The sequence below is a fragment of the Halteromyces radiatus genome (assembly GCF_025201355.1).
Source record: "Halteromyces radiatus strain CBS 162.75 chromosome Unknown BX664scaffold_6, whole genome shotgun sequence".
In the NCBI taxonomy this organism is placed as follows: Eukaryota; Fungi; Mucoromycota; class Mucoromycetes; order Mucorales; family Cunninghamellaceae; genus Halteromyces; species Halteromyces radiatus.
In genome coordinates this window covers 862,996-890,137 of record NW_026251692.1, presented here as the reverse complement: position 1 = coordinate 890,137, position 27,142 = coordinate 862,996, and the positions used below count along the sequence as shown (strand labels likewise).

At 35.2% G+C, this 27,142-nt stretch overlaps 6 protein-coding genes across 6 annotated transcripts; 3 read left to right on the top strand and 3 right to left on the bottom strand.

The window, feature by feature from the left end:
- Positions 1 to 1,480: 1,480 nt before the first annotated feature.
- Positions 1,481 to 8,193, top strand: BX664DRAFT_283558 (chitin synthase). Its single transcript, XM_051541600.1, has 4 exons — positions 1,481 to 1,941; positions 2,227 to 4,683; positions 4,744 to 7,952; positions 8,039 to 8,193. The coding sequence occupies exons 1-4, from the start codon at positions 1,616 to 1,618 to the stop codon at positions 8,134 to 8,136; spliced, it is 6,090 nt and encodes a 2,029-aa protein (XP_051398194.1). The 5' UTR covers positions 1,481 to 1,615; the 3' UTR covers positions 8,137 to 8,193.
- Positions 8,194 to 8,609: 416 nt separating this feature from the next.
- On the bottom strand, positions 8,610 to 14,723 carry BX664DRAFT_360608 (uncharacterized protein). Its single transcript, XM_051548174.1, has 11 exons — positions 14,600 to 14,723; positions 14,324 to 14,527; positions 14,208 to 14,249; positions 14,056 to 14,111; positions 13,878 to 13,974; positions 13,646 to 13,825; positions 13,406 to 13,580; positions 12,171 to 13,328; positions 12,029 to 12,070; positions 11,834 to 11,965; positions 8,610 to 11,711 (listed from the first exon to the last, which is right to left on the bottom strand). Exons 1-11 carry the CDS (start codon positions 14,617 to 14,619, stop codon positions 8,778 to 8,780), a joined length of 5,040 nt encoding a protein of 1,679 aa, XP_051398193.1. The 5' UTR covers positions 14,620 to 14,723; the 3' UTR covers positions 8,610 to 8,777.
- A 132-nt stretch (positions 14,724 to 14,855) lies between these two features.
- BX664DRAFT_337763 (uncharacterized protein) lies at positions 14,856 to 15,969 on the bottom strand. The gene is made up of 4 exons (XM_051546299.1): positions 15,813 to 15,969; positions 15,565 to 15,730; positions 15,049 to 15,454; positions 14,856 to 14,987 (listed from the first exon to the last, which is right to left on the bottom strand). The coding sequence occupies exons 1-4, from the start codon at positions 15,940 to 15,942 to the stop codon at positions 14,931 to 14,933; spliced, it is 759 nt and encodes a 252-aa protein (XP_051398192.1). The 5' UTR covers positions 15,943 to 15,969; the 3' UTR covers positions 14,856 to 14,930.
- Positions 15,970 to 16,519: 550 nt separating this feature from the next.
- BX664DRAFT_267268 (uncharacterized protein) lies at positions 16,520 to 21,662 on the top strand (the record flags this gene model as incomplete). The annotated part of the gene is made up of 16 exons (XM_051540942.1): positions 16,520 to 16,890; positions 16,967 to 17,232; positions 17,767 to 17,804; positions 17,871 to 18,032; positions 18,275 to 18,703; positions 18,801 to 18,958; positions 19,049 to 19,334; positions 19,423 to 19,615; positions 19,688 to 19,830; positions 19,924 to 20,384; positions 20,442 to 20,487; positions 20,561 to 20,681; positions 20,748 to 20,917; positions 20,975 to 21,136; positions 21,194 to 21,354; positions 21,404 to 21,662. The coding sequence occupies 16 exons, from the start codon at positions 16,520 to 16,522 to the stop codon at positions 21,660 to 21,662; spliced, it is 3,426 nt and encodes a 1,141-aa protein (XP_051398191.1).
- A 287-nt stretch (positions 21,663 to 21,949) lies between these two features.
- Positions 21,950 to 22,917, top strand: BX664DRAFT_337759 (thioredoxin-like protein). Its single transcript, XM_051546298.1, has 3 exons — positions 21,950 to 22,035; positions 22,103 to 22,195; positions 22,266 to 22,917. Exons 1-3 carry the CDS (start codon positions 22,005 to 22,007, stop codon positions 22,790 to 22,792), a joined length of 651 nt encoding a protein of 216 aa, XP_051398190.1. The 5' UTR covers positions 21,950 to 22,004; the 3' UTR covers positions 22,793 to 22,917.
- Positions 22,918 to 24,476: 1,559 nt separating this feature from the next.
- On the bottom strand, positions 24,477 to 26,775 carry BX664DRAFT_337755 (glutamyl-tRNA amidotransferase A subunit; the record flags this gene model as incomplete). Its single annotated transcript, XM_051546297.1, has 9 exons — positions 26,718 to 26,775; positions 26,509 to 26,644; positions 26,339 to 26,428; positions 26,182 to 26,278; positions 25,962 to 26,114; positions 25,670 to 25,845; positions 25,235 to 25,585; positions 25,010 to 25,127; positions 24,477 to 24,915 (listed from the first exon to the last, which is right to left on the bottom strand). Coding segments are annotated over exons 1-9 (1,577 nt in total), but the record flags the coding sequence as incomplete, so codon positions are not given.
- Positions 26,776 to 27,142: the final 367 nt, after the last annotated feature.

Below are 27,142 nucleotides of genomic sequence, written 5' to 3'. Positions count from 1 at the left end.
ACGCGATCATTTGTCACTGCGATGGATTTGTTGTTCAAAAGCTTGTCACCAGAGCCTTTACATATGTTGCATATTTGATCATGTTGTCTTGCAAAATTTGTATTCGATTCGGCTATGTTGTAAGTACCTTTTGTTGTTGATTTTTTGATAGGTGTTGATACTGTACGGACCTGTGGAGTTGATCTGTAGTGTTTGGAAGTTATCATTGAGCTATCGCTGTCGTCACTGGATAAGACAATGTGATCGTCCGAGATGTTGAAGTTGTATTCAATAGGTTGAGTAACACGTTTTGATCTTCGTAAAGTCTTGTCTTCCTTAGCACTAGATCTTCTCTTGCGTTTTCGATAATGTATTTGTTCTTCCTCACTATAATCATCATCAGAAGTAGTGTCCTTTTTGTGTCGTATGTTTTTAGGATATGATTGTGTTTTGTTTGTCGTTAGATAATCAGGATGACTATCGTCACTTGAATCTCTTTGTATATCATAAGGCTGAATAGCTGGGGTTGATTGCTGTTCATCGGTTTTCAGAAACTGTTCATATTCGTACTCTTCCACCAAATTCTTAAAGTTGATCAATGATTCAGGAGAAGACTAAGATAAAATAAATAAAATTATTATTATTATTATTAATATTATTATTATATATGAAATTATACTGTTTACCTTTGTTGTATGTCCATCTTTCCATTTAACTATATAATGTATCAAACCAGTATCAGTCACAGATTTTCGTCGTATTGCGCGTATTCCTCCATGGTAATTGAGTTCACGTGGTGTTTTCTTGATATCCGAAGTATAAATAACTGGTTGTTCGATTATATCATTGTTTCTAACCAAGGTAGCTTTTGGAATAGTCACAGATACTAGTGGACGACAGGAAGTCTAATATAAGTACAAAGAGAAAGAAAGATTAAAAATATTTGGTTTACATGATCAAATCTTTATGTATATTTACCTGAATTGATAAGAATTTTCTATTATGATTTGATATTTTATTATTGTTAGAAGTCATTCACAATAATAAGAGTAAAAACGAATATTCTATTTCAAAAAAAAAAAATATAGAATATGGGATATGAGACAAAGAAAAGAAAAAAAAAATATTTACATATAAGACTTCGGTGTTTCAAAAATGGAAAAAAAAAACTGTTCAAGCATAAGTTCAACATACACAAAAAAAAGTGTCAATAAACAAGTTAAATTTGAATATTTTATCATTTGATAAAAATAAATAATAAAAAGTTCTTCTTGTTACAAAGGAGTAGTGGAGACAAAATAGAATGGGAGGATTAATGATTCCATTAAAAAAAATACGTATTTTTACTTGATATTCTTCCCCCCCTTTTTTTTTTTTCTTAAGGGAGCGTAGATTCAAAAATAACTTCTCTTCTTTCTCCCCCCCCTCTTTACTTATTCTTTCTCTTTCTTTCTCCTTTTTTTTTCTTTTCTTTTTTTTTCTTTATTATTATTTTAGCCATCAAGATTGTTACAAGATTGAAAGAAAACTACTTCTTCTTTTTTTAGTACGTTCTTTCTCTCTCTCTCTCTCTTTTTTTTTTATTATTATTTTATTTTATTTTGAATCTATTCAATAAACTCAACTTTCCATCAACATGCAAGACGATCGTAGAACGGATCTTACTTGTTTGTTAACTAATTCAACACAACCTCCTTCTGAAGATAATATTGTGAATTTATTACAAACAAGATATAAACGAAATCAACCATATACTCAACTTGGTCACTTCAACCTTATTGTACTCAATCCATATCAACCTTTAGATATTTTGAATGATGCCACTTTACAAAGTTATGCTGATTATGGTTATCGAAATATATCTGGACAAAAACCTTTTATGCAACCTCATATATATGATATGGCTACTAGGATCTACTTTCATATGCGTCGTACTGGTGAAGATCAAACAATTATTCTTAGGTAAATAAAAATAAAAAATATTATCCCTGAACACGTCTATCCCCTCTCTTCCTCCTCTATCTGTCGCGCTTCTTCTATCACCTTCCTTCTTTCCCCTCCCCCTAAAAATAAGATGATGATGATGATGATCAGATCTGCTTTGATATTTATACATCAAGTAGTACTAAAAAAGCATTATTTGTACCTCCGCATCAATCTAGCCACAGAAAAATAGTTTTTTTTTATGCAAACCTAAACTAACATTCTTTTTTTTTAATATTTATTTATTTTTATTTTTTATTTTAGTGGTATTACTGGTTCTGGAAAAAGTACAACAAAAACACATCTTCTCAATCAATTACTATTTTTATCAACTCACAGTAAAAAGGAATCAAAATTACAACATCAAATTAAGAACGCTTTGGTCATATTAGAATCTTTTGGTCATGCTAAAACTTGTCAAAACAACTCCGCCTCCAAATTTGGTATGTTCCAAGAACTTCAATTTAGTGAACGTGGTCGTATTCAAGGTGCAAAAACATTGACCTATTATTTTGACAAATCTCGTGTTACCTCTGTACCCAAGGATGAACGTTCTTTCAATGTATTTTATCAACTTTTGGCTGGTACAAGTACTGACGAACAAGCCGCTTTACATATCAATTTTGATCCAGATCATTTTCATTATCTTGGTCATTCCAAATGTATACAAGTACAAGGTATCAATGATTCTATTGGATTTAGTGATTTAAAAAGTGCTCTCAAGGTTTGTGGATTCAAAGCAAAAACAGTTACTCAAATATTCCAATTATTGGCTGCTATCATGCATCTTGGTAATCTTCAATTTGGTGAAAATCGTGATGGTGGAATGGCTACTCAAGAAGCTTGTAATGTACGAAATACAGACGAATTGGAATTGGTCTCTGCTATGCTTGGTGTATCACCTTCAAAATTAGAAACGTCCCTCACATATAAGTTACGTCTTATTCGAAAAGAACTTTGTACCATGTTTTTGAACCCTCAAGGTGCTATTGAACAACGTGATGCTCTGGCTCGTGCTCTTTATCATGTGTTGTTTTTATGGATTGTGGAATCTATCAATACAAAAATTTGTTATACTGATCAAGATGAACCTGCAAACTTTATTGGTATCTTGGATCAATTCGGATTTCAAAATTTCAAGACAAATGGATTTGAAGAATTTTGTGCCAACTTTGCCAACGAACGTATACATCAATATGTTATACAACGACAATTCAACGATTCTGAAGGAATCAATGCAGCGATGACCAGGGATGGACTATATTTAAACAAGGTGATTACTATGGACAATTCTGGATGCTTGGAACTACTTATTGGAAAAGAAAAAGATCTCAACAATTCAAATGAATCTAGTAGGCACATTCAAAAATCTGCTTCTCTTGGCTTGGGTGGTATTATGGGAGTCATGGATCGTGATTGTGCAAAATATCAAACTGGTGCTACTGATGCTACTGAAGCCAATTTTCTTGCCAATGTACAGCGACAATATGGATCACATCCTTCTTATGCAAAATCTGGTTATGCTTATGCTTTTGGGATCAATCACTTCTCTGGTACTGTTCATTACACTGTGGATGCCTTTTTGGAAAAAAATTTGGATGATTTATCACCTGATTTTGTCAATTTACTACGCGATAGTTCTACCAATATGTTTGTTTCGACTCTTTTCCAAAGTTCAGTCATGGCAACAGAATCTCACCCAAAGGACGATCGAACTATTGTCAAAGCTCAACTCAGCAATAAACCAACACGTGCACCCTCCATGAAACGACCTAATAAACGACGTATTAATGGTAATACGATATCTACACTTGGAAGTACTCCTATGGACTTATCTGGTGGTGAGACTACTGGTGACAATCCTTCTCCTGGTGATACTGAAGATAATCTTCGACAACAGAAATTGATCAGCAACAAAGATACCGAAGATGCTTATCAAAATATGCAAATGACCACAGTGACAGATCAACTTTATATGACTTTAAGGGATTTATTCAACACCATGTCTGATACAACACTTTACAACATCATACACATTCGACCAAATGATACGTTAACGCCAGATACTTTTGATCCAAAACGAGTTAAAGTCCAAATACGAGCCTTCCTTCTTCCTGATCTGACATTACGATGCCGACAAGAATATGTGAACTATTATACCTTTGCAGAGTTCTTATTACGATATCATCGATTGGTACAGTCTTTACAAATTGACGAAGAAACAAAATCTCAACGTGAACAAGTGGAAACTACAATGACAATCATGAATTGGACAGATGATCAAGCTACTATGGGGAATGAAATGATTTGGTTATCTCACGAAATATGGAGGGAATTGGAAGATGGATTACGAGTGGCAGAAAAAGAAGAACGTGAACGCTTGAAAACGACGCTCATTGCACAACAACAACAACAACAACCACTTGATCCAGCTATTGATTATTCAACAGAAACGTTGACAGCAGGTTTAGGAGATGATATGATGGAAAATCACCAAGATGGAAATGGAAACAACGATATGCACAATTTGTATTATGGAGACAAGCAACAACTCAATTATTTGAATTCCACCATTTACAACGATGACAATGGTGAACATTTACCGCGATCCTCCTTTTTTGAAGACAATGCAAGTTATGCTGAAACCGAAGATGGTATGAAACGTGAAGGAAGTCAATGGGGTGATGAATCCGAATGGGGAATGAAAGGATTATCTGAAGGGTAAAAAAAAAAAAAAAAAAAAATAGTGATCCTTGTTATTAATACTTTTTGATGCAATAGGTTTGGTCCCAATATGGATATGAGCAAAATGGTGGAAGACTATCAAACGCCACAACATGAACAAGTGGAAGAAATGCCAATAACGGCCGTTCGTATTTGGTGGGTTCGCTTCGTATGGCTTATGACATGGTGGATTCCTTCTCCTTTCTTAAGATGGTTTGGAAAAATGAAACGAGAGGACGTACAAATGGCATGGCGAGAAAAAGTGACCTTGTGTATTGTCATTTTCTTCTTTTCAAGTTTGGTTATCTTTGTGATTGTTGGCCTCGGTGAAGTGGTTTGTCCTGGAACTCGTAATATGTATTCTCCTGCCAATATCAAAGCTCATGGTACACCTGATGATATGTATATGAGTGTACGCGGTGTCGCATATGATGTTACAAATTTTGCTATCGCTGGACATGGTACTACTGCACACAATGCAAATAAGGAAGCAATGGGTGAACTTGCTGGTTTAGATGTGTCTTATACAATTCCTCCTCCTCTTACAGTGGCATGTCAAGGTCTTGTGTCCAATCCTGCGGTACAAGTGATTCCTAATCAAACAATCGATATTGGTCCTTTCAAACATCTCTCTGGTGATCAATTAGTGGAAACAACTTTGGCAGACATGAAGGATTCTATGTGGTACTGGAATACGTTTATACCAAATATGAAATTATACAAAAAGGGTACAGTGGTGATACAACTCTCTCAACTTCAAACTGATTTTCAAGGATGGGGAAGAAAGGCAATGGCTATCAACAAACGTGTATATGACATTACTGATTATCTTGAAACTGCGAAAAACTTTGATTCTGGTGCTGGGGGTGGTGACTATCATTTTCTTTCACCTGCAGTGGAAGAAATCTTCAACAAGTTTAGTGGTGGCGACGCAACCATTCAATGGAACAAGTACAAAGGTGCAATGTCTGCTACTGAACAAGCTGCAAATCTGAATTGTCTCGACAACTTTTTTTATATTGGTGATGTAGATGAACGGGAATCGCCACGATGTACTTTTACAAATTACCTACTCTTATCATTTGCCTGTATTATGTGTTTGGTAATTCTGGTCAAGTTTTTGGCAGCACTTCAATTTGGCGGGGCACCTACACCTGAAGATCATGACAAGTTTGTTATTTGTCAAGTCCCTTGTTATACCGAAGATGAAGAATCCTTACGCAAGACTTTTGATTCTCTGACAGTGCTCAATTATGACGACAAACGCAAGCTATTACTGATTATCGCGGATGGAATGATTATGGGAAGTGGCAATGATCGACCTACACCTCGGATTGTGTTGGATGTGCTTGGTTATGATACTAAGAATGATCCGGAACCTTTGATGTTCAAGTCTATTGGCGAAGGAAGCAAACAACTCAATTATGGAAAAGTATACTCTGGACTTTATGAATGTGAAGGCCATGTGGTACCTTATGTGGTGATTGTCAAGGTGGGAAAAGCATCTGAAAGGGCCAAACCTGGTAATCGTGGCAAAAGAGATTCGCAGATGATATGTATGAACTTTCTCAACAAGGTCCATTTTGATGGTGAAATGACTCCTTTGGAATTAGAAGTGTATCATCAGATCAAGAATGTTATTGGCGTCAATCCATCCTTTTATGAATACATCCTTATGGTAGATTCGGATACGGAGGTGCTTCCAGATGCTCTCAATCATATGATATCTTGCATGCTTCATGATGGACGTATTATTGGATTATGTGGTGAAACAAAGCTAGTGAATGAAGACCGATCATGGACAACAATGATTCAAGTATATGAATATTATATCTCACATCACCTGGCCAAGGCGTTTGAATCTCTTTTTGGATCTGTGACATGTCTCCCTGGTTGTTTCTGTATGTATCGAATTCGTACTCCTGTCAAAAATGAACCATTGATTATTTCTCCCAAGGTGATTCAAGATTATTCGGATAATCATGTGGATACTTTACACAAGAAAAATCTCCTACATCTCGGTGAAGATCGTTATTTGACTACTCTCATGATGAAACACTTTCCTTCACACAAGATGAAATTCACATCCCATGCTCAATGCAAAACCGTGGCTCCTGATCGATGGAAAATTTTGCTTTCACAACGACGACGTTGGATCAATTCAACTATACACAACTTGTTCGAAGTGGTGCTTTTACCTGACCTTTGTGGTTTTTGTTGTTTCTCTATGCGATTTGTTGTTTTGATTGATCTGATTGGTACTTTAACTCTTCCTGTCTCTGTGGTGTATCTGGCCTATTTGATTTATGTCATTGCGTCTGGTACAGGTCCTATTCCTATTTTGGCAATGTGTATGTTGGCTGGTATTTATGGTCTTCAAGCTATTCTTTTTATTCTGAAACGTCAATGGCAACATATTGGATGGATGTTTTTTTATATTTTGGCTATCCCGGTCTTCTCATTCTTTTTACCCATCTATTCATTCTGGCATTTTGATGATTTCTCCTGGGGAAATACACGGGTGGTCGTTGGTGACAACAAACAAAAGAAGATCATTGTGGCTGATGATGAAAAGTTTGATGAAAAAATGATTCCTCTCAAGAAATGGAGTGTATATGAACAAGAATTATGGGAATTAGGCTCTACTGGTTCCAAGGAAACTGGTGTGACTGGACAAAGTTATAGAAGTTATTATACTCATGGTGGTGGTGGTGGTGGTGGCTCTGTTATAGGTGGTGGTTATGATACTAGAAGTCAATATGGAAGTCAAATGGATCCTGGTGGCGACTATGATTATTACAGGGATACAAATATAGGTGGAGATAAACCAAGAAATAGTAGATCAAGGTCTCCTATGCCTATGATGAGTGGTTATCCAGGTTCCGTTATTAGTGGTGCTCCGATGGATATGACTCCTCCTCTTCAACGTGGTTCTAGAACGATGTCTCTTAATAGTTTTGGTCCTGATTTAGGTCAATTTGCAAATACTATGATGAATGATCGTGGAAGTATCATGGGTTATCCTCAACAACCATCTTCTGGTATCTATCAAAACTTTATGGGTAGTCGATCTTCTCTTATGCAACCCGGTCAACCACATGATCTAGACTTACAATTAAGACCTATGAGTCAATTCTCGGTACCTTTATCTCAAGGAGGTCTTGCTCCCATGATTCCCCCTGGATTCCCAACGGATGATGATATTTTGGCTGAAATTCGAAACATCCTTGCCACTGCCAACTTGATGAGTGTGACAAAAAAACAAGGTAAACAAGTTGTTATTTTTTTTTTTTTTTTACTATCATCACTAAATCATTTCTTTTTTTTTTCCTTCTTCTTTTCTTTGATATAGTACGAGAACAATTGTCTACCTTTTTTGGATTTGACATGACGCCTAAAAAGGAATTTATCAACTCAAGTATCGAATACATTCTACGAGATCGATTGTGAACATGTTTTTTTTTATATATATCCCCTTTCCTTCTCCTCAACCTTTTTTTTTTTTTTATTCCTCTCCTCTTTGGAACTTTCCTTCCACAACCCCCTCTTTACTTCTCGCTTAGCATTATTTTTTCTTCTTCTCCGTAGTAGTATTAGTTAGTGTATGTGTACAAAGAATGAATATACAACAATGAAATAAAGAAATACATATAATACTGAAGTCAAACAAATACAAGAAATCTTGGGCAAGTTGTATGGATGATAGGATGTTATGTGATGATAGGAAACTAAGTGTTAACAACATGTGATATGATGATGGGATGATACGATAGAATGAATAATATGTAAGGAAGGAATGGCATTTTTTTTTTTTTCATCGAACCAATGGCGTCAAACACTGTTTGCTATCCTGTTAGATATAAAGTCAAAGAGATAAATCAAATTTTTATTGTATATATAATAAATGAGAATATAAGGATGAAAAAAAAAAAAAAAACTATAAACGAGAATAGATACAATCAACCAAAGGTCAGAGGAAGAAACTATACAAATAAAAACATCCCTAACTGAATCAGAAAAGGAAATATATAAAAAAAAAGCATATATATATAATATAAGATAACTAAAACTAAGGAAGGAAAATAAACTAACTAGTTGTAAAATGTACCACTCATGGCACTAGAAGATCGACTTGAAGGTTCCCATCGTTGTTGTAAATCATCCATGCTGCTGATACTATGACGATATTGCATTTTTGCGCTGGATGCTCGAGTTGGTGTTTGTGATAATCGATCAAAAACATTGTTGCTACCAGCTGATGATCCACGTTCCATTGCTACATCAGAATGCATCAAATTAATAGATTGAGGCGCAAAAGTAGATACAGAGGATGGTCTTCGAAGAGTTGCGATACGCTGTTGTTGTTGTTGTTGTTGTTGATGATGATGATGCATCACCGATGCTGATACTCTTGGAGATGCAGGTAAATCTTTGTTATGATAATACTGTTGTTGATGTTGCTGTTGATGTTGTTGTTGATAATAAGAAGGTACCATTTGATCTGGATTATTTCCATGACGAGGAGATGTTGATGCTGTACTTCCCATCAAAGATAGTTCACGTAGAGACGCTCGTCGACGAGTGGGTACTGGAGGTTGTTGTAATGAAAAAGCACGTTTCCGCATAGTCACGCTTCCACCTTGAGAGGAGTTGGAGGAATCTGGTTGAGATAACGACTGATCAGATTGAATAGAAGAGCGTCGTAAGTGGCTGCTTCGAATAGAGGATGTTGATGATTCACGATCAGTAGTTGTATAACGTGCAAATTCTGCCGGGTTAATCATGGATATCGCCATAGGTGAATCTGATCTCTGTTGTTGTTGCTGCCAAGACATTCGTTTTTGAATCATGTTGAAGAATCGATCTGGTGAAGGTGTTGTTTCACGATTGATATACTTGCCCTTTTCCGGTGACAATCCAGTAGGAGGTTTGGTTCCATTTAGTATAGCTGCTGCATTGCTAAGAAGCTCTGGTCGTGTAGGACCTGTCGTTGAGTTAGTGGTTGATCCATTCGTTGATGCAGGTGATAACAAAGGTGATAATAGCGCTGTTTCATCCATACTACTTCCTTCTCCAGTACTTGAGCTAATTGGTGATCCATTGATACTGATGGTTGCAGGGTAATAATCTGTTGATCCAGGTTCAGGTGTTGTAATCATACCACGGAGGCCATCTTCGTAGATCTTGTCAAAAATAGTATTTCCATTATTGATGTATTCTTCAATCTTGACATCGATAGCACTATCCTTTTCATCGTCGCTTCCAAATGTACTACCACCTTCAAGTTTGCGAATGCGTCGTTCGTTATCCACTGTAGTCGCTATGGCTGCCCGTTTCATTACAATCAATGTACGTCGAAGATCATGTACTGTTCGCTCCAAATTTTGCATGGTCACTTGGCGGTTGCATTCACTTGTTCGGACGTTCACAATATCATCTACTAATCCTTCAGCAATTCGTCTACATTCATCCACTTCCAGGGATTTGAGAATCTTGATCGTCATATCATATGCTACTTCTGGAGCTGCAGCTGCTGGTACATTGAATTGTTCTTCCATAGCATCTATATCCATCCATTCATCGTGTGATGCTGCCATAGTCGCCATAGCAGAGTCACTAATAATTTCATCGGCAAATGTAACACGCTTTTCAGATGATTGTTGTTGTTGTTGTTGTTGTTGTTGTTGTTTAGTTGATCCATCTCCATTGTTGTTTGTTGGTTCATCCATTATTCCTCCTGCTGCTTCCGATTGTAAAGCACGAATACGAGCTGAAAGGTATGAGATTTCTGCAGATATCATATCAATACGTTCATCCATAAATTCCACACCCATGCTATTCATTGGTTGACCAGTGAGCTCTGCATTTTCTTTTTCAGCCAAGTAGATTTGTTTTCTTTCTTCCGCTAATTCAAGTTTTTCAGCTGCTAGTCTTTCTCGTTTGAATAAAAGTTGTTCCATTTCCACAATAGCTTGTTTTCCTTGTATCAATTGATATAGAGCACGATCCAGGAGTTGTTTCTTCCGGGTAGCACGAACCTGGACAGGAATAGGGTTCTTGCTGCGTCGTCGACCATAAGTAGTCGTAGAAGAAGAGGAAGTACGGAAGGATAAACCACCACCACGGGCCATAATAGCAAAACTTCCACCCATTGCTTTGGATACCTTGGTAAGAAGACGCTCATCCAAAACACCACCTTCACGAACAGCTTTCTTGAGTACATTGGTTAATTGTTTCAGTTGATTATTGTTCATCAATACTTCTTCATTGCGTCGTTTCAAAGTGAGTTTTTGTGCTTCATGTTCCTTTTCTAGACGTCGTCGAGCTTGATTCGCTTCCGCATTGAGACGTTGAAGTTGGTGAATTTTTCGATCTTGAAGCGTCATTTGTTCACGGACTCGTTCAGCTTCTTGTTTCATTCGCTTAATCATTCGTTTTTTTTCCATTTTGAGAGTTTCCACATTCACACGAAGAGAGCGCAAAAGAGTATCATTTTGATTACGAGTAGCCTGCATCGTCATGGTAGTTTGTGAATATTTGCGTCGCAAGTCTTGGATTTCTGATAATAGTGATTTCATTTTGCTTTCATAAGCATGTCGAATTTCAACAAGTTGTTGTTTTTCACGAAGTTGTACCCCATCAGACTTGCTGTTGGTAAGATGATTGTTGGAAGCAAACCCAGATTTTGTACGTGCCAAAGCTTCATCCTTTTCTCGTTGCAAGCTTTCCAATTTAGATTCAAGAGCACCAATTTTGTCATCAAACTTTCGTCGCATAAATGTGTATTCTGTTTCAGACTTTTCAAGATGAGATACCAGTTCTTCCTTGACACGAATATCAGATTGGATTTGATGAAGCATTCGTACCAGTTGAGGATTGTATTTTTCACTATATGTGTTGCCATCTTCATGTTTTGAGCCATTGGATGATGGTGTACTTTTGTCATCTTGAGAAGAGGTAATAGATTTGTTATCATTCGAGGAATTCTTTGTTGTTTTGAGATCATCCTCCCAGGAAGGTACCGCCTATGAAATATATCATATATAGAAAAAAAATGAGATGATTGGTTTTTTTTTTTTTTTTTTTTTTTTTTGTTGTTGTTGTTGTTGTTGTTGTTGTTGTTGTTGTTTATAATGCAATAACATACCAGCGACTCGATTTCATCAAAGAAACTACTATCACTTCTTTGACCGTCAGGAGATGGTGATGCTGTAAAATTGCCTTCATCTGATCCGGTATCTCTGCCATTGTAAAGTTTTGATTCAGCTTCTTCAAACGCCTAAATGCCGAACAATATGTAAGACACAGAAGAATGCTGATGATATTTTCATTTCAATTTTACCTGAAGTTCTTTTTCCCATTCCTGCGCAGTATCTTCTAGTGGCTAAAAAAAAAAAAATGCATAATAAAGATATAATATTAGTGGAAAAAAAAAGATAAGAAAGACAAACATGACAAAGAATGATTTTTTTTTTAATTTTTACCTTAATGAGTTCCAAAACTTGCATTCCCTTTTGAATTTCTTCACGAGCTTTAGCGATACTATCTTTCACACCTGTTCGTATGTCTTGTTCTTGTTCCGGATGATAAGAATAGTCTTCATCCATATCTTCGGTATATCCTAAACGTTGAGTTCTACCAGAATAAGATATATGAGAACGACGAGCCCGTAAACCACGACGACCAGATGTTGTTGTGCTGCTTGATGATGACATAAGAGGCCTACGACGCCGTCTATTGGATTTCCGTTGACGTCCACCAATATGAGAAGATTGTGTAAATGACAGTGTTGAGGATGAAAGTGATAGTTGAGCAGATTGATGTGTTGTTGATGATTGCGGATGATATGTTTTAGCGTTTTCCAAAAAGTTTAGACGATCTTTTGTGTCAGCTAATTCGTTGTTGAGGTCTTGGATAGTCTTTTGGTATTGAGCAACTAGAGGATGTGCTTGTATACGAGTATTGGTATCCAAAATGGATTGTTGTTGTGTTTGTTGATCGTTGTTGCTATTGGCGAGATCATAACTTGGTCGTCTTGATGGGACTCGAGCATCGAGCTCTTCTTCATATTTCAAAAATTCGCCAAGTTCACGTTCCATTACCATAGTATCCCTTTCACTTGTGACTTGAATTAAACTTGTAGATAGTTCTTGAATGCGATCACGGAGTCTATTCACTTCATTTCGAAGAGCACGATGTTCATCCATGGCCATATAAGATCCAGTATTATTTCGTGATCCCACACTCCCAGAAAGACCTTCAGCCCTTAAACTTGCATTTTCCATACGAAGACGAGCTATTTGAGCACGGAGTTGATTAACTTCAATAGAGCTACCAGCAAAATCTTGATTGATTACGACACGATTTTTGATATTCCTAGCACGATTAGCGTATTTAAGAGTGTTAAGTGTTTCCATAAAGTTGGCATCTGCAGGTGATACACATGCAAGCATCAAAGTCTGACTGTTGCCACCCAAAGAATCTTGAAGTAGTCGCGTGAGCTTGCTATCACGGTATGGAACATGTGATCCTTTTCGATGTTCATCACCTAGTGCAGAAATCACATTCCCAAGAGCCAATAAACCAGAATTGATAGCGATCCCTTCTTTTGCCCGATCACCTTGTGCATTTGTACGTTTCAACTATTAAGAAAAAGAGGAAGAAAAAAAAAAAACGGTAAGTATATACAAAAAGAAGAAAAAAAAATTGTAAAACTTACCCTTTCAGAACCAGCAAGATCGACAAAATGGAATTTACTTGTCAATGATTTTGTATCTTCCAAATCAGGGCGTGTTTGCTTGAGGATGACGGAAAAGACAGCGTGCGATCGTGAGGATACAGTATTCATATCAGTGGAACCAGTTGTACGACATAATGAACCTTTAGCAAGAAATCTAAAACAATATAACTTAGAATCAAATCCAGGAGATGCATAAAGTGAGAATAGATATAATCTTACCCAAGTAATTCTTCAGGACTTGAGCAAAGTTCTTCTTTGACTCCACTCCAATAGATATTACCAGCAACATCTTCTCTAATAGTGACTTCAGCAGGAGCAGTTCCAGTAATAACACCTCCTTTGCGTTTTTGAGTATTATAAGGGTTAAGTAGATCAATCAATTCTTCATTATATAATTCACTATATAAAAATATGATTAAACAATGAAGTAAATAAAGTTAATAAAACTTACAGAAATGAGACGTAAACTTGATAATCAAAGCCAGGTATAGATTCCATTCGTTCTTGTAAACTGCGATATAACTGGACGATACACCGTGGTACAATACCTATTAGATAGATCAAATAAAGTTCAGCGTATATAGTTTGGAACGGGACTTTTTTTTTTTTTTTTTTTTTTACTTCATTACCTTCTTGTTCGGCATTGGCGCTGTTTTCTAAACTTGTCCCCATAGAATAAGTCTTCCTAAAAGATAACAAAAAATAGGATGAGATTTTCAAAAAATGAACAAAAAAAAAAAAAAAAAAAGATCATGAAAGTATTTTTTTTTTTCTTCTTTACCCCGAACCAGTTTGTCCATAAGCAAGAATAGTAGCATTAAATCTAATAATATGTCAAATAAAAATTGGTTGATAACATCGATCATAATATATATATAATTCATATATCGCGTTTACCCATCAAGGAATTTTTCAATTAAAGGTTTTGCTGCAGTATCATAAACTTGAACTTGTGGAGTATTTGAATCATATACATAGTCAAAAGTAAATGACTTATCAGTACCAATTAATATTTGAGGTTCATCAGGAATAAACGATAAGCATTCAGTACAGTTACTAAGTTGTTCTTTTTGAGTCAAAGGTCTAACTCGAAGACCCACCCTAATAATAATAATAATGATAAAAAAGTTTATATATATATTTTTACTTCTTTGACATGTTATATTAACTTACCTCACTGCAGTTGAAGTCATTAATCAACAGAAAAGATATATTGTATTTGTAAATAAAAAAAAAAGAAAAAAGAAAAAAAGAAAAAAGGATATAAAAAGGGGAATATAAAAATGACAAAAAGAACAAAAAAAAAGACAAGGAAGAAAGAAAGAAAGAGGAACCAAAAAAAAAAGGACACCTGCGTTGAAATTTTTGTGTATGACAAAAAAAAAATAGTGGTACAACAATTGCACTGACTCAAAAAAGAAATGCAGGGCGGAGATTTAACTATTTGCTTTGAAGGAAGAGCAATCCGATCTTTTTTATTTGATAAACTATCTTCAATAATATATTATGGATTCAATTCAACAGTTGACCACATATTGTCTTTCATAGAAAAACAAAATAACTATATATATATGTAAAGGATTAGTATATGAAATTATCATCATCATCGTAATTTTACTTACATTTCGTCTTGGTGGATAACCATTATAATCAAAATATTCCACTTCAGTCACCTTAAATACTAATAAGCAGTAATTGTCCATAGCAATAGAATGAACTATCTTAAGTTTGTCATTACTATCCAATTTATTGTTACCAGTTTGTTCATCAAAATATTTTAATGATTGACAAGAGAATGAAGCAGTTCCTGCACGAGGGCAATCCCCACGAGATGGCCAAGTGTAAGTTGCACGGACCTTATCTGATAGTGATTTCCATTGTTGTTTCCTTTCTTTTTCCCAAAATTCTGCAGCTGATAATTGACTTTTGATTGGTTTTGGTGGAGGAAATCGAGTGACTTGTAAAGGTGATGAAGCAATATAGAATTTGCCACTAAACTTGTAATATTCCTTTGATTTCGGCATGGTCCTATATTATTATTATTAAAAAAAAAAAAAAGGAGGGAAGGAAGATCAAACATATTTTGTAATTAGTTCTCTCCTTTGTGTGTTACCATTGTAAATAGACTTTCTTATTACCAGCATAACCGCGCGTTAGGATCAGACTTAATATCACCCATCAAGTTATCATTGAGAGCAATGTGAAAGATTAAAAACCTGGCATCGTCTTCTATAAATGATTGGAACTGAAGACAATGCATCGATATTTCACCTGACCGTTTGATATTGGACATGGAAATAAATACTATTCAAGAAAAAAAAAAGTTAAGATTAAGTAGTGTGTTCCTGTTGGTTTTTCTTTTTTTTTTTTTTCTCTCTCTCTGTACCTGGATCGTCCATATACAAAAAGTTCTTATTATAGCTCTTTTTCAATAAGGCATGCCAAGGTGGTGGTGCAATGTTGAATAAATTTGGAGTAGGTGAAGTAGGTGTTGTTGGTGATGACAAAGTAGACATTGAACTGAAAAGAAAAGAGAAAGAAATAATAATAATAATAATAATAATAATAATAAAAAGAATAAAAACTGTACCATATGATCTTCCAATTCACTACCCGCTAATATTTTTTAAAGCCAGGACGCTTCCTTCCCCCCCTCATTTGATGGTTCCTCCCCCTTTTTCGTTTTTTCTCTTTTCTTTCAAGTTTAGTGGAAATGACTAGTTCCCCCATACAAACGAATCTTGGTATAGGGTAATACAAAAAGAAAAAAAAAGTGTTAAAGAAAGAAAAAAAATACATTTTGAAATAAAAGTTAAACGCGCTTGATATAATTATCATTAAGTTCAATTATATATATCCACTTATGCTTCTTTTATATATATATATAGACCGATCTATTCTACAACGACTAGTACTTCATCAAATAACAATCCTAATAGTCAGAATACCAATATGTCAACTTCAAAACCTCAAGTTTCATTATCTGCTACACCATATCAACTTCCACCACTATCTTCAACAACGCCTACCTCTACCTCTTCTTCTTCTTCAAATCCACTTGTCACCTCTTATGCTTCAAATACTATAACACCAATGTCAAGAAAGGATCCTATTATACCAACTCCTTCCACTTTTACTATACCACATTCTCAACATACTTCATCCTCATCTTCAACTAACCAAACCAACTATGGCGAAATACCAACTAGGCCTCTCACCACTTTGTCTTCTGTTCCCACGCGTACTACACCTCCATACGCCGAATCTAGTAGTATCGCATCAACAACAAAGTCTAATACTTCTTTACCAAAATCTCATTCCTCTCAAACTGATACTACTGGTTATCGACCTCTTAATGTGAAGGATGCACTCTCTTATTTGGATCAAGTGAAAATTCAATTTGGTGATAGACCTGATGTTTACAACCGTTTCCTGGATATTATGAAAGATTTCAAAAGTCAAAGGTAAATAAATAAAAAAAAAAAAAGACAAATGAGATTATTAATGGTTTTGATTATTTTATTTTGTGATATTAATTAGTATCGATACGCCAGGTGTGATTGAACGTGTATCTACTTTGTTTCAAGGTCATCTTACCCTGATTTCTGGATTCAATACATTTTTGCCCCCAGGATATCGTATAGAATGCTCTACTGATCCACGGGATCCCGATTTGATTCGTGTTACTACGCCTTCTGGAACTATCACCACATCAACCAAACTTCATCCTCAGCATTATCCTCCTCCACCTATGGATAAAGCTACCATACCTGCAAACCCTATGTATTATGGATTACCCTATGCAAGTCAGACACACCCACCGCCACCTCCTCCTCCTCCTTCTTCTTCTTCTATACCGTTGGGTACATCTCACCTGCAACATCAACAATTACATCATCAACACCAATATCAACAGTTGGCTCCTCCTCCAGCACACCATTATTCTCAGCAACACTCTTTAATATCATCCCAAACACTTCCACAACAACAACAACAACAGCAGCAGCAGCAGCAACAACAGCAGCAACAACAACAACAGCAACAACAGCAACAGCAACAGCAACAGATACAGATACAGCAACAACAACAACATCAACAACATCAACAACATCAACAACATCAACAACATCAACAACATCAACAACATCAACATCAACAAAAGCAGCAAGAACAACAGCAACAGTTTTCCAAGCATAATTCAACTTCCAATAATCACAAAGATCAGGCCCAATTACAGACTCAACCTCATTCACCTATCAGTGGACAACGTTTATCTCAAGCAAACACAGTTCGTCAAACAACCACTCGATCTCCTACCAATGGGAAGCGACCTACTGTAGATTTCAACAATGCAATTAACTATGTTAACAAAATCAAGGTTAGTCTTTTAAAAGAAAATGATAATGATTCTGATAACTATCGTTTTATTAATTGATATTTATAGAATCGGTTTATTGATAATCCTGATGCTTATAAACAATTCCTGGAAGTACTACAAACATATCAAAAGGAAGAACAGAAAATCGAAGATGTGTATGCTCATGTACAACGACTCTTTCATGGACATGGTGATTTATTGGATGAATTTCAACAATTCTTACCTGAAGTGGGTGAACGTGAGTATCCTTTTTTCCATCATATACTTAATGAAAAATAAATATGTACACTGATCGACCACTTTACTTCCTTTTTTTTTTTTTTTTTGACTTACAAGTCCATGGTGCCAAACGAAATACGATCAATGCTGGACTATCGTCCTTTGGCGTACCTGGAAAAAAGAAGCGTACAACGGTAATTTATTTTTATTGGATATGTTTAAAAATAATATATTAACCTCATATATCATAGCAAAAGAAAATGAAACCTGGAAATGAAACATCGATTAATCATGATGATGATGAACGATATATTAAACGTGTTGGATATAGTAATAGTCAAGGTTTTGATCCAAACAACCCATCCATTTCAGCAGGAGAAGTGGAATTATTTGAACAAATTAGAAAGCACATCGGCAACAAACCATCCTATGAAGTCTTTTTGAAATTATTGAACCTTTATACTCAAGATATTGTTGACCTGGATACATTATTGGAAAGAGTGGATAGCTTTTTAGGAAACAAACCCGAGTTATTCGATTGGTTCAAGTCTGTTATTGGATACGAAACTACTGTGGTCTCCTCTTTTTCCATCTTTGGTTCTGAAAAGCCTCATCATATTATACCCAAGCCTGACCTTGTGCGCTGCAAAACTGTTCGTGATAGTCCCAGTTATCGGTTGGTACCAAAACAGGCAAGTCTTAGAGAATATGAAAAAATATATATATATATACAAAGTTTACTAATAACCTTCTATTTTTTATGGGTACTTTACATAGTGGCAACATCAACCCTGCTCTGGTCGGGATAGTTTATGTTGGGAAGTGTTGAATGATGCTTATGTTTCTCATCCAATTTGGGCAAGTGAAGATAGTGCATTTGTAGCATCAAAGAAAAATCCTTATGAAGAAGCCATGCACCGCTGTGAAGAAGATAGGTAAAGTTGTTATCAAAAAAAAAAAAAAGAAGAAGAAGGAATAATCATTATTTACAAACTAGCAATTAATACTATTTATTAATTATATAGATATGAATATGATCTCAATATTGATGCCAATCTGAATTGTATAGCTTTGCTTGAACCGATTGTCAAAAAGATTGAAATAATGTCACAAGAAGAACAAGAAGAATTTACTCTTACTCCTGGTTTGGGTGGACAGACCGTTTCTATTTATGAGCGCATACTGAAGAAAATCTATGGGTCAGATCGTGGTTCTGAGATCATTCAAATGCTATATTCTGATCCTGCTCGTGTGGCACCTGTGGTCATGAAGCGATTGAAGCAAAAAGATAAAGAATGGACAAAGGGACAGGTAAAATATAAGAAAGATTATTATTGTTATTATAATTATTATCAATGAATCATCTTGATATATACTCACTGATGACTATTTTGTCTAGCTCGAGTGGAACAAGGTGTGGAGGGAAATTGATGAGAAAAATTATTACAAGTCGCTGGATTATCAAGGATTGACCTTTAAAACTACAGAACGCAAGACTATCACCAATCGCTACCTACTCAACGAAATTGAATCCATTTATCAGCATCAAGACGATGAGGATGATGACACAGACAAGCATCCAATGGATAATGGTCGATCAGTACGGTCAAAAGGGACATCGCCTTCATCATCTACCACCCACATCTCTGGCGTAAGGGAACTAGTTTATCAATTCACATGCGACGATATATATAAGGATATTTCACTTTTGATTTTCTCATACATGGAACACCAAACTGGATTCAGTAAAGGGGACCGCGACAAGGTACGGCATTTTTTACAGTTATTTGTTCCACGCTTTTTCGATGTTAATGATATTATACCAGCTGAATACATCGATTCGATCAATAATAACAACGATCTTCCACCATTTACTCCTAACAACAAACGGAAATTAAAGATGGATGACGAGGATGAAGATATGGAAGAAGCGAATGATCAAGATGGCGACGAAGGTGATGATACTAATCCATCCTCTCCTCCATCTGAAGATTATTCTGATGCTGATCACCACCAAGGGAAAACTAATAACAAAAAACAACGACGTCAAGTACAGCAACGTAGTAGTCAACGACAACAGGCCTTTAGGTCATCATCAAGGATCAAAACCGCAACTGCAAACAACAATCGATCCAAGTTAAAATCAGATGGACTGTCCAATGACGAAGAAGATTCAAGCAATCAGAGTGAAAATAGAACGGATCGTACAAATGAAAATAATGACGAACAACCTTTGATATTGGAGAAGCAAACTATCAGTACGGCAACATCACCTACAACCTCATCAACATCATCTATTTCAGAGACGGCACTTTCATCTTTACCTTCTTTGGACGAATATGATCAATCAAAACAACAATTGTTAAAAACGGCAGCAACCATGACAGCACCAAAATTTTACAGACGAAAAGTGGATAGTCTTTTTGGAAACTCACACTTTTATTGCTTTATCAGATTATACGAGGTAAGAAATGAAAAATACTTTTTTTTTTTTGAAGATTTAAACTGATGAGCTTTACATTTTTTTTTTTTTATAGATACTCTTTGGACGATTAGCGAAAATGAAGCGACTTGGAGAAAAACTAGGCAATGAATCAAAGGCTGATGATTTCAATAGTGTAGCAGAAAAATTAGGACTGAAATCTAATCGATTCGATAGTAAGATATTTGCTTCTTTATATATTGGCTTTGATATTGATTGCTTTTTTTTTTTTTTTTTTGTAGACATAGATTTGACTCAAGGTCATTACAAAGCATTACTGGAACAAATTGACCGCTTCTTTGATTCCGATGTGGATATTGCCATGTTTGAAGAAATTGCTCGCTACCTTTTTACTACTGAAGCTTATATCCTTTTCAATATAGATAAATTGGTGCATGCCTTGGTGAAACAGGTATTAACAAATGATAATTCAGCCTATATATATATTAATTCTTTTCTTTACATATAGATTCAGACCATTATTGGTGATGAAAAATCCATGGAACTATTACGTTTATATCAAGATAATCACCAACTAAATAAAGCAGCGATCTATCGTCCTCTTTCCGTATACCGTGACCTGGCAGAAAATATCATTGGTCAAAATGAACATGTATTCCAACTGGATTACGTAAGTAAAATGAGAAGTAAAAAGAATAACTTGATTAATAAAAAAAAATGATTGTAGAACAAGGATAAACAGCGACTTTCTATTCACTTGGTTGGACAAGATGGAGAAGAAACTAATCAATACGATCAACATGAAAAATACTTGACAAGTTATATGAAATGGCCCAAAGTGACACAAGGTTTAACTACATCTCTGATGATCAAATCCAGTCTCAAAAGGTAACGATGATGATCATGTGAATCAGATTTTTAACCTATAAATTTTTAGAAATTTGATAGGAGGGATGAAATCACTAGATGACGTGATTGTAGAAAGCAAACTTGAATATCTAGTAGATGACGATACTTATCGACTCTCTTACAAACCTGATACTGAAGATCTCTTTTATCGACCATCATCTTGTGCAGTCTCTTGGACCAAATACCGGTGGGAAAATCTTTTATTGTCTAAAGGATTCAGTCATGAAGATACGGAAAAAGAAGCTAGACAGTTACTTATTGGCAAGCATGGACTCTCACTAGATTAGATTGATTACTTTCTTCTTTTATCACTTGTATGGTTATTTCTTTCGTTCTGAATATTTAATAAAATGAATGTATTGAAAAAAAAAAAAATGTTAGATTAAAAAATAAGCTTTTTAGTTGCTGTTGTGTAATGATGGCGAAGGATGAGAACAACAGGATGTTTGATCGCGCAATGATGGTTTTTATCCAATAAGACTTGATAATGCTTTACCACCGTGTGATTTTGATTTCCGATGTCTCTGTCTTGTCTCATATAAACGCGGGGCCTGGCACTCTTTTTTTTTTTCCTTTTTTCTTTCCTTTTTTTTTCCCATTCACTTACAAATTTACTTTATCTATATACAATGGTTCTTCGTCTCGGTTCTACTGCTCCTGGTATGTATAAAAATAAAGGAACAAATCTTCTTGATATTTACAAAAGTTTTTTTTTCATCATATATAGACTTTGAAGCTCAAACTACCAAGGGTAGTATCAAGTTCCATGATTTCATTGGTGATAAGTGGACTATTCTTTTCTCTCATCCTGCTGATTTTAGTAAGTAATGAAACACAAACCGAAGTTATAAAACATTTTAACCAACTATTATTATTATTATTATTATTAGCCCCTGTTTGCACCACTGAACTTGGTATTGTTGCTGCTCTCGAAGATGAATGGGAAAAACGTAGTGTACAAGTGATTGGTTTATCTGCTAATGGATTGGAAGACCATGCCAAGTGGATTGAAGATATCAATGAAGTCAACAGTGTAGAACTTAACTTCCCCATTATTGCTGATGCTGATCGCAAAGTGTCCGAATTATATGACATGTTGGACCATCAAGATGCCACTAATGTTGATGCCAAGGGTATTCCTTTCACTGTTCGTTCCGTATTTATCATTGATCCTAAGAAGACCATCCGCCTTATTTTGACTTATCCTGCCTCCACTGGTCGTAACTTTGATGAAATCTTGCGTGTTGTTGATTCATTACAATTAGGTGATCAACATCGTATTACTACTCCTGGTAACTGGAAGAAGGGTGATGATGTGATTGTTCATCCTAGTGTTACCACCGAAGAAGCTCATAAGCTATTCAAGAATGTCCGTGTTGTCAAGCCTTATCTTCGTCTTACCAAATCTCCTTTCTAAACAATTATTCCACTTTATTTTATGTTATTTAGTTTATTTCATTATTTTATAGTATTATTTTCTAACTGTCCCCTATTGATGTGAATAAAAATAAAAAATAAAAACTTTCATCTTTGTATATTTAATACGATGTATCTGTGCTTTTGTATGATGTTTGGATGATTAAGAGTTATGTGGGTATCTTTTGAATAGAGATATGGATTAGTTTTTGTCTACGTGCACCTTTTTCTTTTTTTTTTTTTTTTTGAACTAAGAAATTCGAACTCGAAAAAATCTGCATTGGTGCATGTCATGACCAAAATCAAGCTAGGCCAAAAAAAAAAAAAAAAAAAAAAAAAAAATCGGGAACTAAACGATTGGGCTCTTTTTTTTTTTCTTTTTTTTTTTTTGCTTGGATAACCGTTCCTTCCTTTTCACTTCTTTTCACTTTTTTTTTTTTTTTTCTTTCACTTTTATATACTTCAACAAACTATGGATATTGGAAATCTAGATAACATCTTTTCAAAACCTTCTTCTGAAAACAAGAACACTACCAATGAACGAACCATCGGTGGGAACAAAGCTGCTAATGACAAGGATCTAACCATGGATGACATCATGTCGCGTGTTGGGGACTATGACGATGAAAACGCCACACCTGCGAATGAACAAGACGATGTTGACGATGACGATAGCGATGATGAACCCAAAGAAGAGAATACTCCCAACAATACTGCCACTTCTGCTGCTGGAGCCACTCAACCTTCTTCCACGAAATAGTTTCATATTATATCCTTCTCTCTATCTCTCTCCAGCTGGTTATGTGTATTCCCTTTATCAACATAGGACCTTTATTATTATTAGTATTATTTTGATTTCTCTCCTCCACTTTTCCTCCTTCTCCTTCATCCATCCTCCTCTTTGTTTGTTTATATGAAACGTGAGACTAACGATTATACTATAAATAAAACACACTCGTCATAGTGTTCCTTTTTTTTTTTCTGTTGCAACCAACAAAAAACTAGAATGTCAGTATACATATGTACTTTTTTTTTTTTTTATCTGTCTCCTTCTTAGGTTTCCCTTTTCATTTAACATCTTTTGTATACCGAACACTGTTAATAGGATCGACTCCAAAAAAAAAAAAAAAATGACGGGAATGTTTAAGAAATATCCTATACCGTCCCAAAGTGATGATGGCTAGTTAAAGATGGCTTGTCATAAACCTGTTATTTCGAGGACACCGTTGTCACGGAGGAGAGAAGCATTTCTACGTTTATAAGTATGCTTGGCTTTCCTTCCTGTCTATAGAAGATACGTGTGTTGTACAAACTGTCGATCCACGCTTCTCTCTCTTCTATTGGTTAGAGGTTGTTGATCGGGACCAGGAACTGATTCCTAAAAGAAATGCATTTCCCGAAATCATCTTCCCACAAAAAAAAAAAAAAAAAAATCAGAACTTTTGTTGCTCAAGCCCTGGCATCATTATCTACCCACTGTGTTCCATCCTCATATACAGTATTCAACCACCGTTATCACATATAGAAATAATAGAAATCTTGGAAATCATAAATATTAAAGGTACTTATTTGAACTTGTATGAATCATCCATCAATATATATATATATATATATATATATATATGTATACCAACTAGAGTATCAAATAAAGATATATATATGAAAAGACAAACAATGGTACTACGTTTTTTTCATTCTATTTAAACAAGTCATTTATTTCTTTGCATAATTCTATCACTAATATCAAGTAAAAATCTATCATAACCATATTGCCCAATGAGCTGTAATCCAATTGGATATCCATTTTTTGATGATTGTCCCAAAGGAAGAGTGATGGCTGGAAGGCCTCCTAAACTAGCAGGTACCGTCATAACATCATTCACATAAGCTTCCACCACACGTTTGCTTTTGCTTTTGTCACAAGATTGTTCCCTTGGTAAACTTTCTTGAATGGTGGGTGCTGTCGATATAGAACTTGGTGTTAGCAGTACATGTACTTTTTCAGTTTCCGGTAGTCGATTGTCTTTTTCATACAATTCATTCTTGGCGAGGAATATCCTATTGAAATCATCCACAATCAAACGTCTTGCTTGTTGAGCAGGTAAAAAGTGACTTTCGTACGTTCTTTATGTTTATATAACATACATCAAAGTAAAGAATACCGTTCATGAGTCATATTGAGGTTTCCTTTCCTTTTTTTTTTCTTTTTATAATTTACCCAGCAGTCAATACATGAGTTCCAAGTAATATTCTTCGCTGTACTTCGGGTCCAAAACCTTCTGCTCTTGTATTTGCATAAATCAAATCTGATTCTAAAGCGTCATTGGAACGATGTCCTATTTTTTTTTTAAAAAAAAAAAAAAATGAAAATTGAGAATAAGAGAAAACCTTTTTTTCATTTTTTTTTTTGCTTTTTTTTTCGGATGAATATACAGCAACTTACCATAACGTACACCATCGAATCTTGCCAAATTAGAGCTTGCTTCTGCTAGTGCAATGATATAATAAGCAGGTAAAGCATATTTGGTATGAGGTAATGAGACAGAGATAATAGTAGCACCACGATCACGTAAAGAACGGATAGTACGTCGCCAAGTATCGAGTACCTCAGTAGAAAGTTGATCCACATAGTATTCATTTGGAATACCTATACAAAGTCCAGATAAATCGTCGTTTGTTGGAGGTGATGATGTTTTCCAATTTTGTATCCATTCCTTTTCTTGTTCCAATATTTGCTTTCGTAGTTCTGAGGGTATTGAAGTAGGATCCTTTTCATCGTATTGAGCAATGACACCTAGATAAATATAAATGATAAAACAATCATTAGTAACTTTTTTTTTATTATTATTCCTATATCGTGGTAAATTTGGCACTTTACCATAAACAGCTGATATATCCTGTACAGAACGACCCAATAAACCTACAGTGTCTAGTGAATTAGCATAAGCTACCAATCCATTTCTTGAGATTTGCCCATAAGAAGGTTTATATCCAATCACACCACAATAAGCCGCTGGTAAACGTACTGAGCCACCTGTATCCGATCCAAGAGCCCTAATTCAATTAACAAATGTAAGAGTAAGAATAAAAAATAATGGAGACATTAATTATTTTTTTTTCTTTGGTAGTGATGACTTATCATACTAAATATAATCAGTTTAATAACTTACACGGTACACATATCCATTGCAACGGCTGCAGCTCCACCTCCTGAACTTCCACCTGCCACACGTATCTGTGAAGGATCATCTAGTGCTGCAGGGTTTGACTTGTATTCCCAAGGGTTCTTGACAGCTCCAGCATTACTAAATATATTGGCAGATCTATAAAAAACAATGATGATCATCATATCAGTCATAGTTCAAAAAGATAATAGAACATTTCTCGTACCCCATTCCAAATTCATCCATATTGTTTTTCCCTATCAATTTGGCTCCAGCTTTTTGAAGTAAATGGACCACAGTGGCATCGTACGGTGAGGTAAAATCTGAATATGGAAATACAAGTTAGTATATTCTTATCACTTTGGTTCATCTTTTTGATTTACCTTTCAACATGGCGGAACCACACGTTGTTGGGAGACTGGAAGTACAAAAGTTATCTTTCAAAGCAATAGGTAGATCATTTATAGGCGTGTCTAAAAGGAATAAAGAGTTGAAGTGAATCACGTTATGCAATGAGGATTTATATTTTTGTCATGAAAAATTAATGAGTTACCCTTTCCCAAGTTATTGTTCATCTTTTCCAGTACATTTTTGTCTTGAACAGAGGTAAAGGCATTGATCTTGTCATTATGAGCATAAATGTTATCCAAACAGTCAGTCCAAGTCAAGGTTGATAACGATCTCGGTTTCTATATTTATTTAAAAGAGAAAAAAAAAGGAAAAATGAGTATAAATGAATAGCAAGGATCATATGTGTTTTACCCATGCTTTATTTAACACCACTCTTGTCCTTAGTAATGACGACATTGTCACTAGAAAAAGAAAACTATAAAAAAGTGGTGTCAGTGGCACTTTTTTTTTGTGTGCAAAACACTATTGCCCTATGAATTTAAAATCCCGCAATAAAATTGGCAAAAATGCCAAACCTCCCCATATTTTTTTTTTTTCATTTCTTTTCATTTTTCCTTTTTCTTTCTCTTTCTTATTATCTTTTTATAATATACAATAATATACATTGACATTTTGTTACATGCCAACAATTTACAGTCCATCTATGATACCAAGAAAGTCTATGCAAGTTGGAAAACTAAAAGTATGTAAAAACTATAGTTTCTGACTGAACGTATACTAACCATTCATATTCTTATCTTTTTTTTTTTTGATTTCATTTGTTATTGGTATTATTA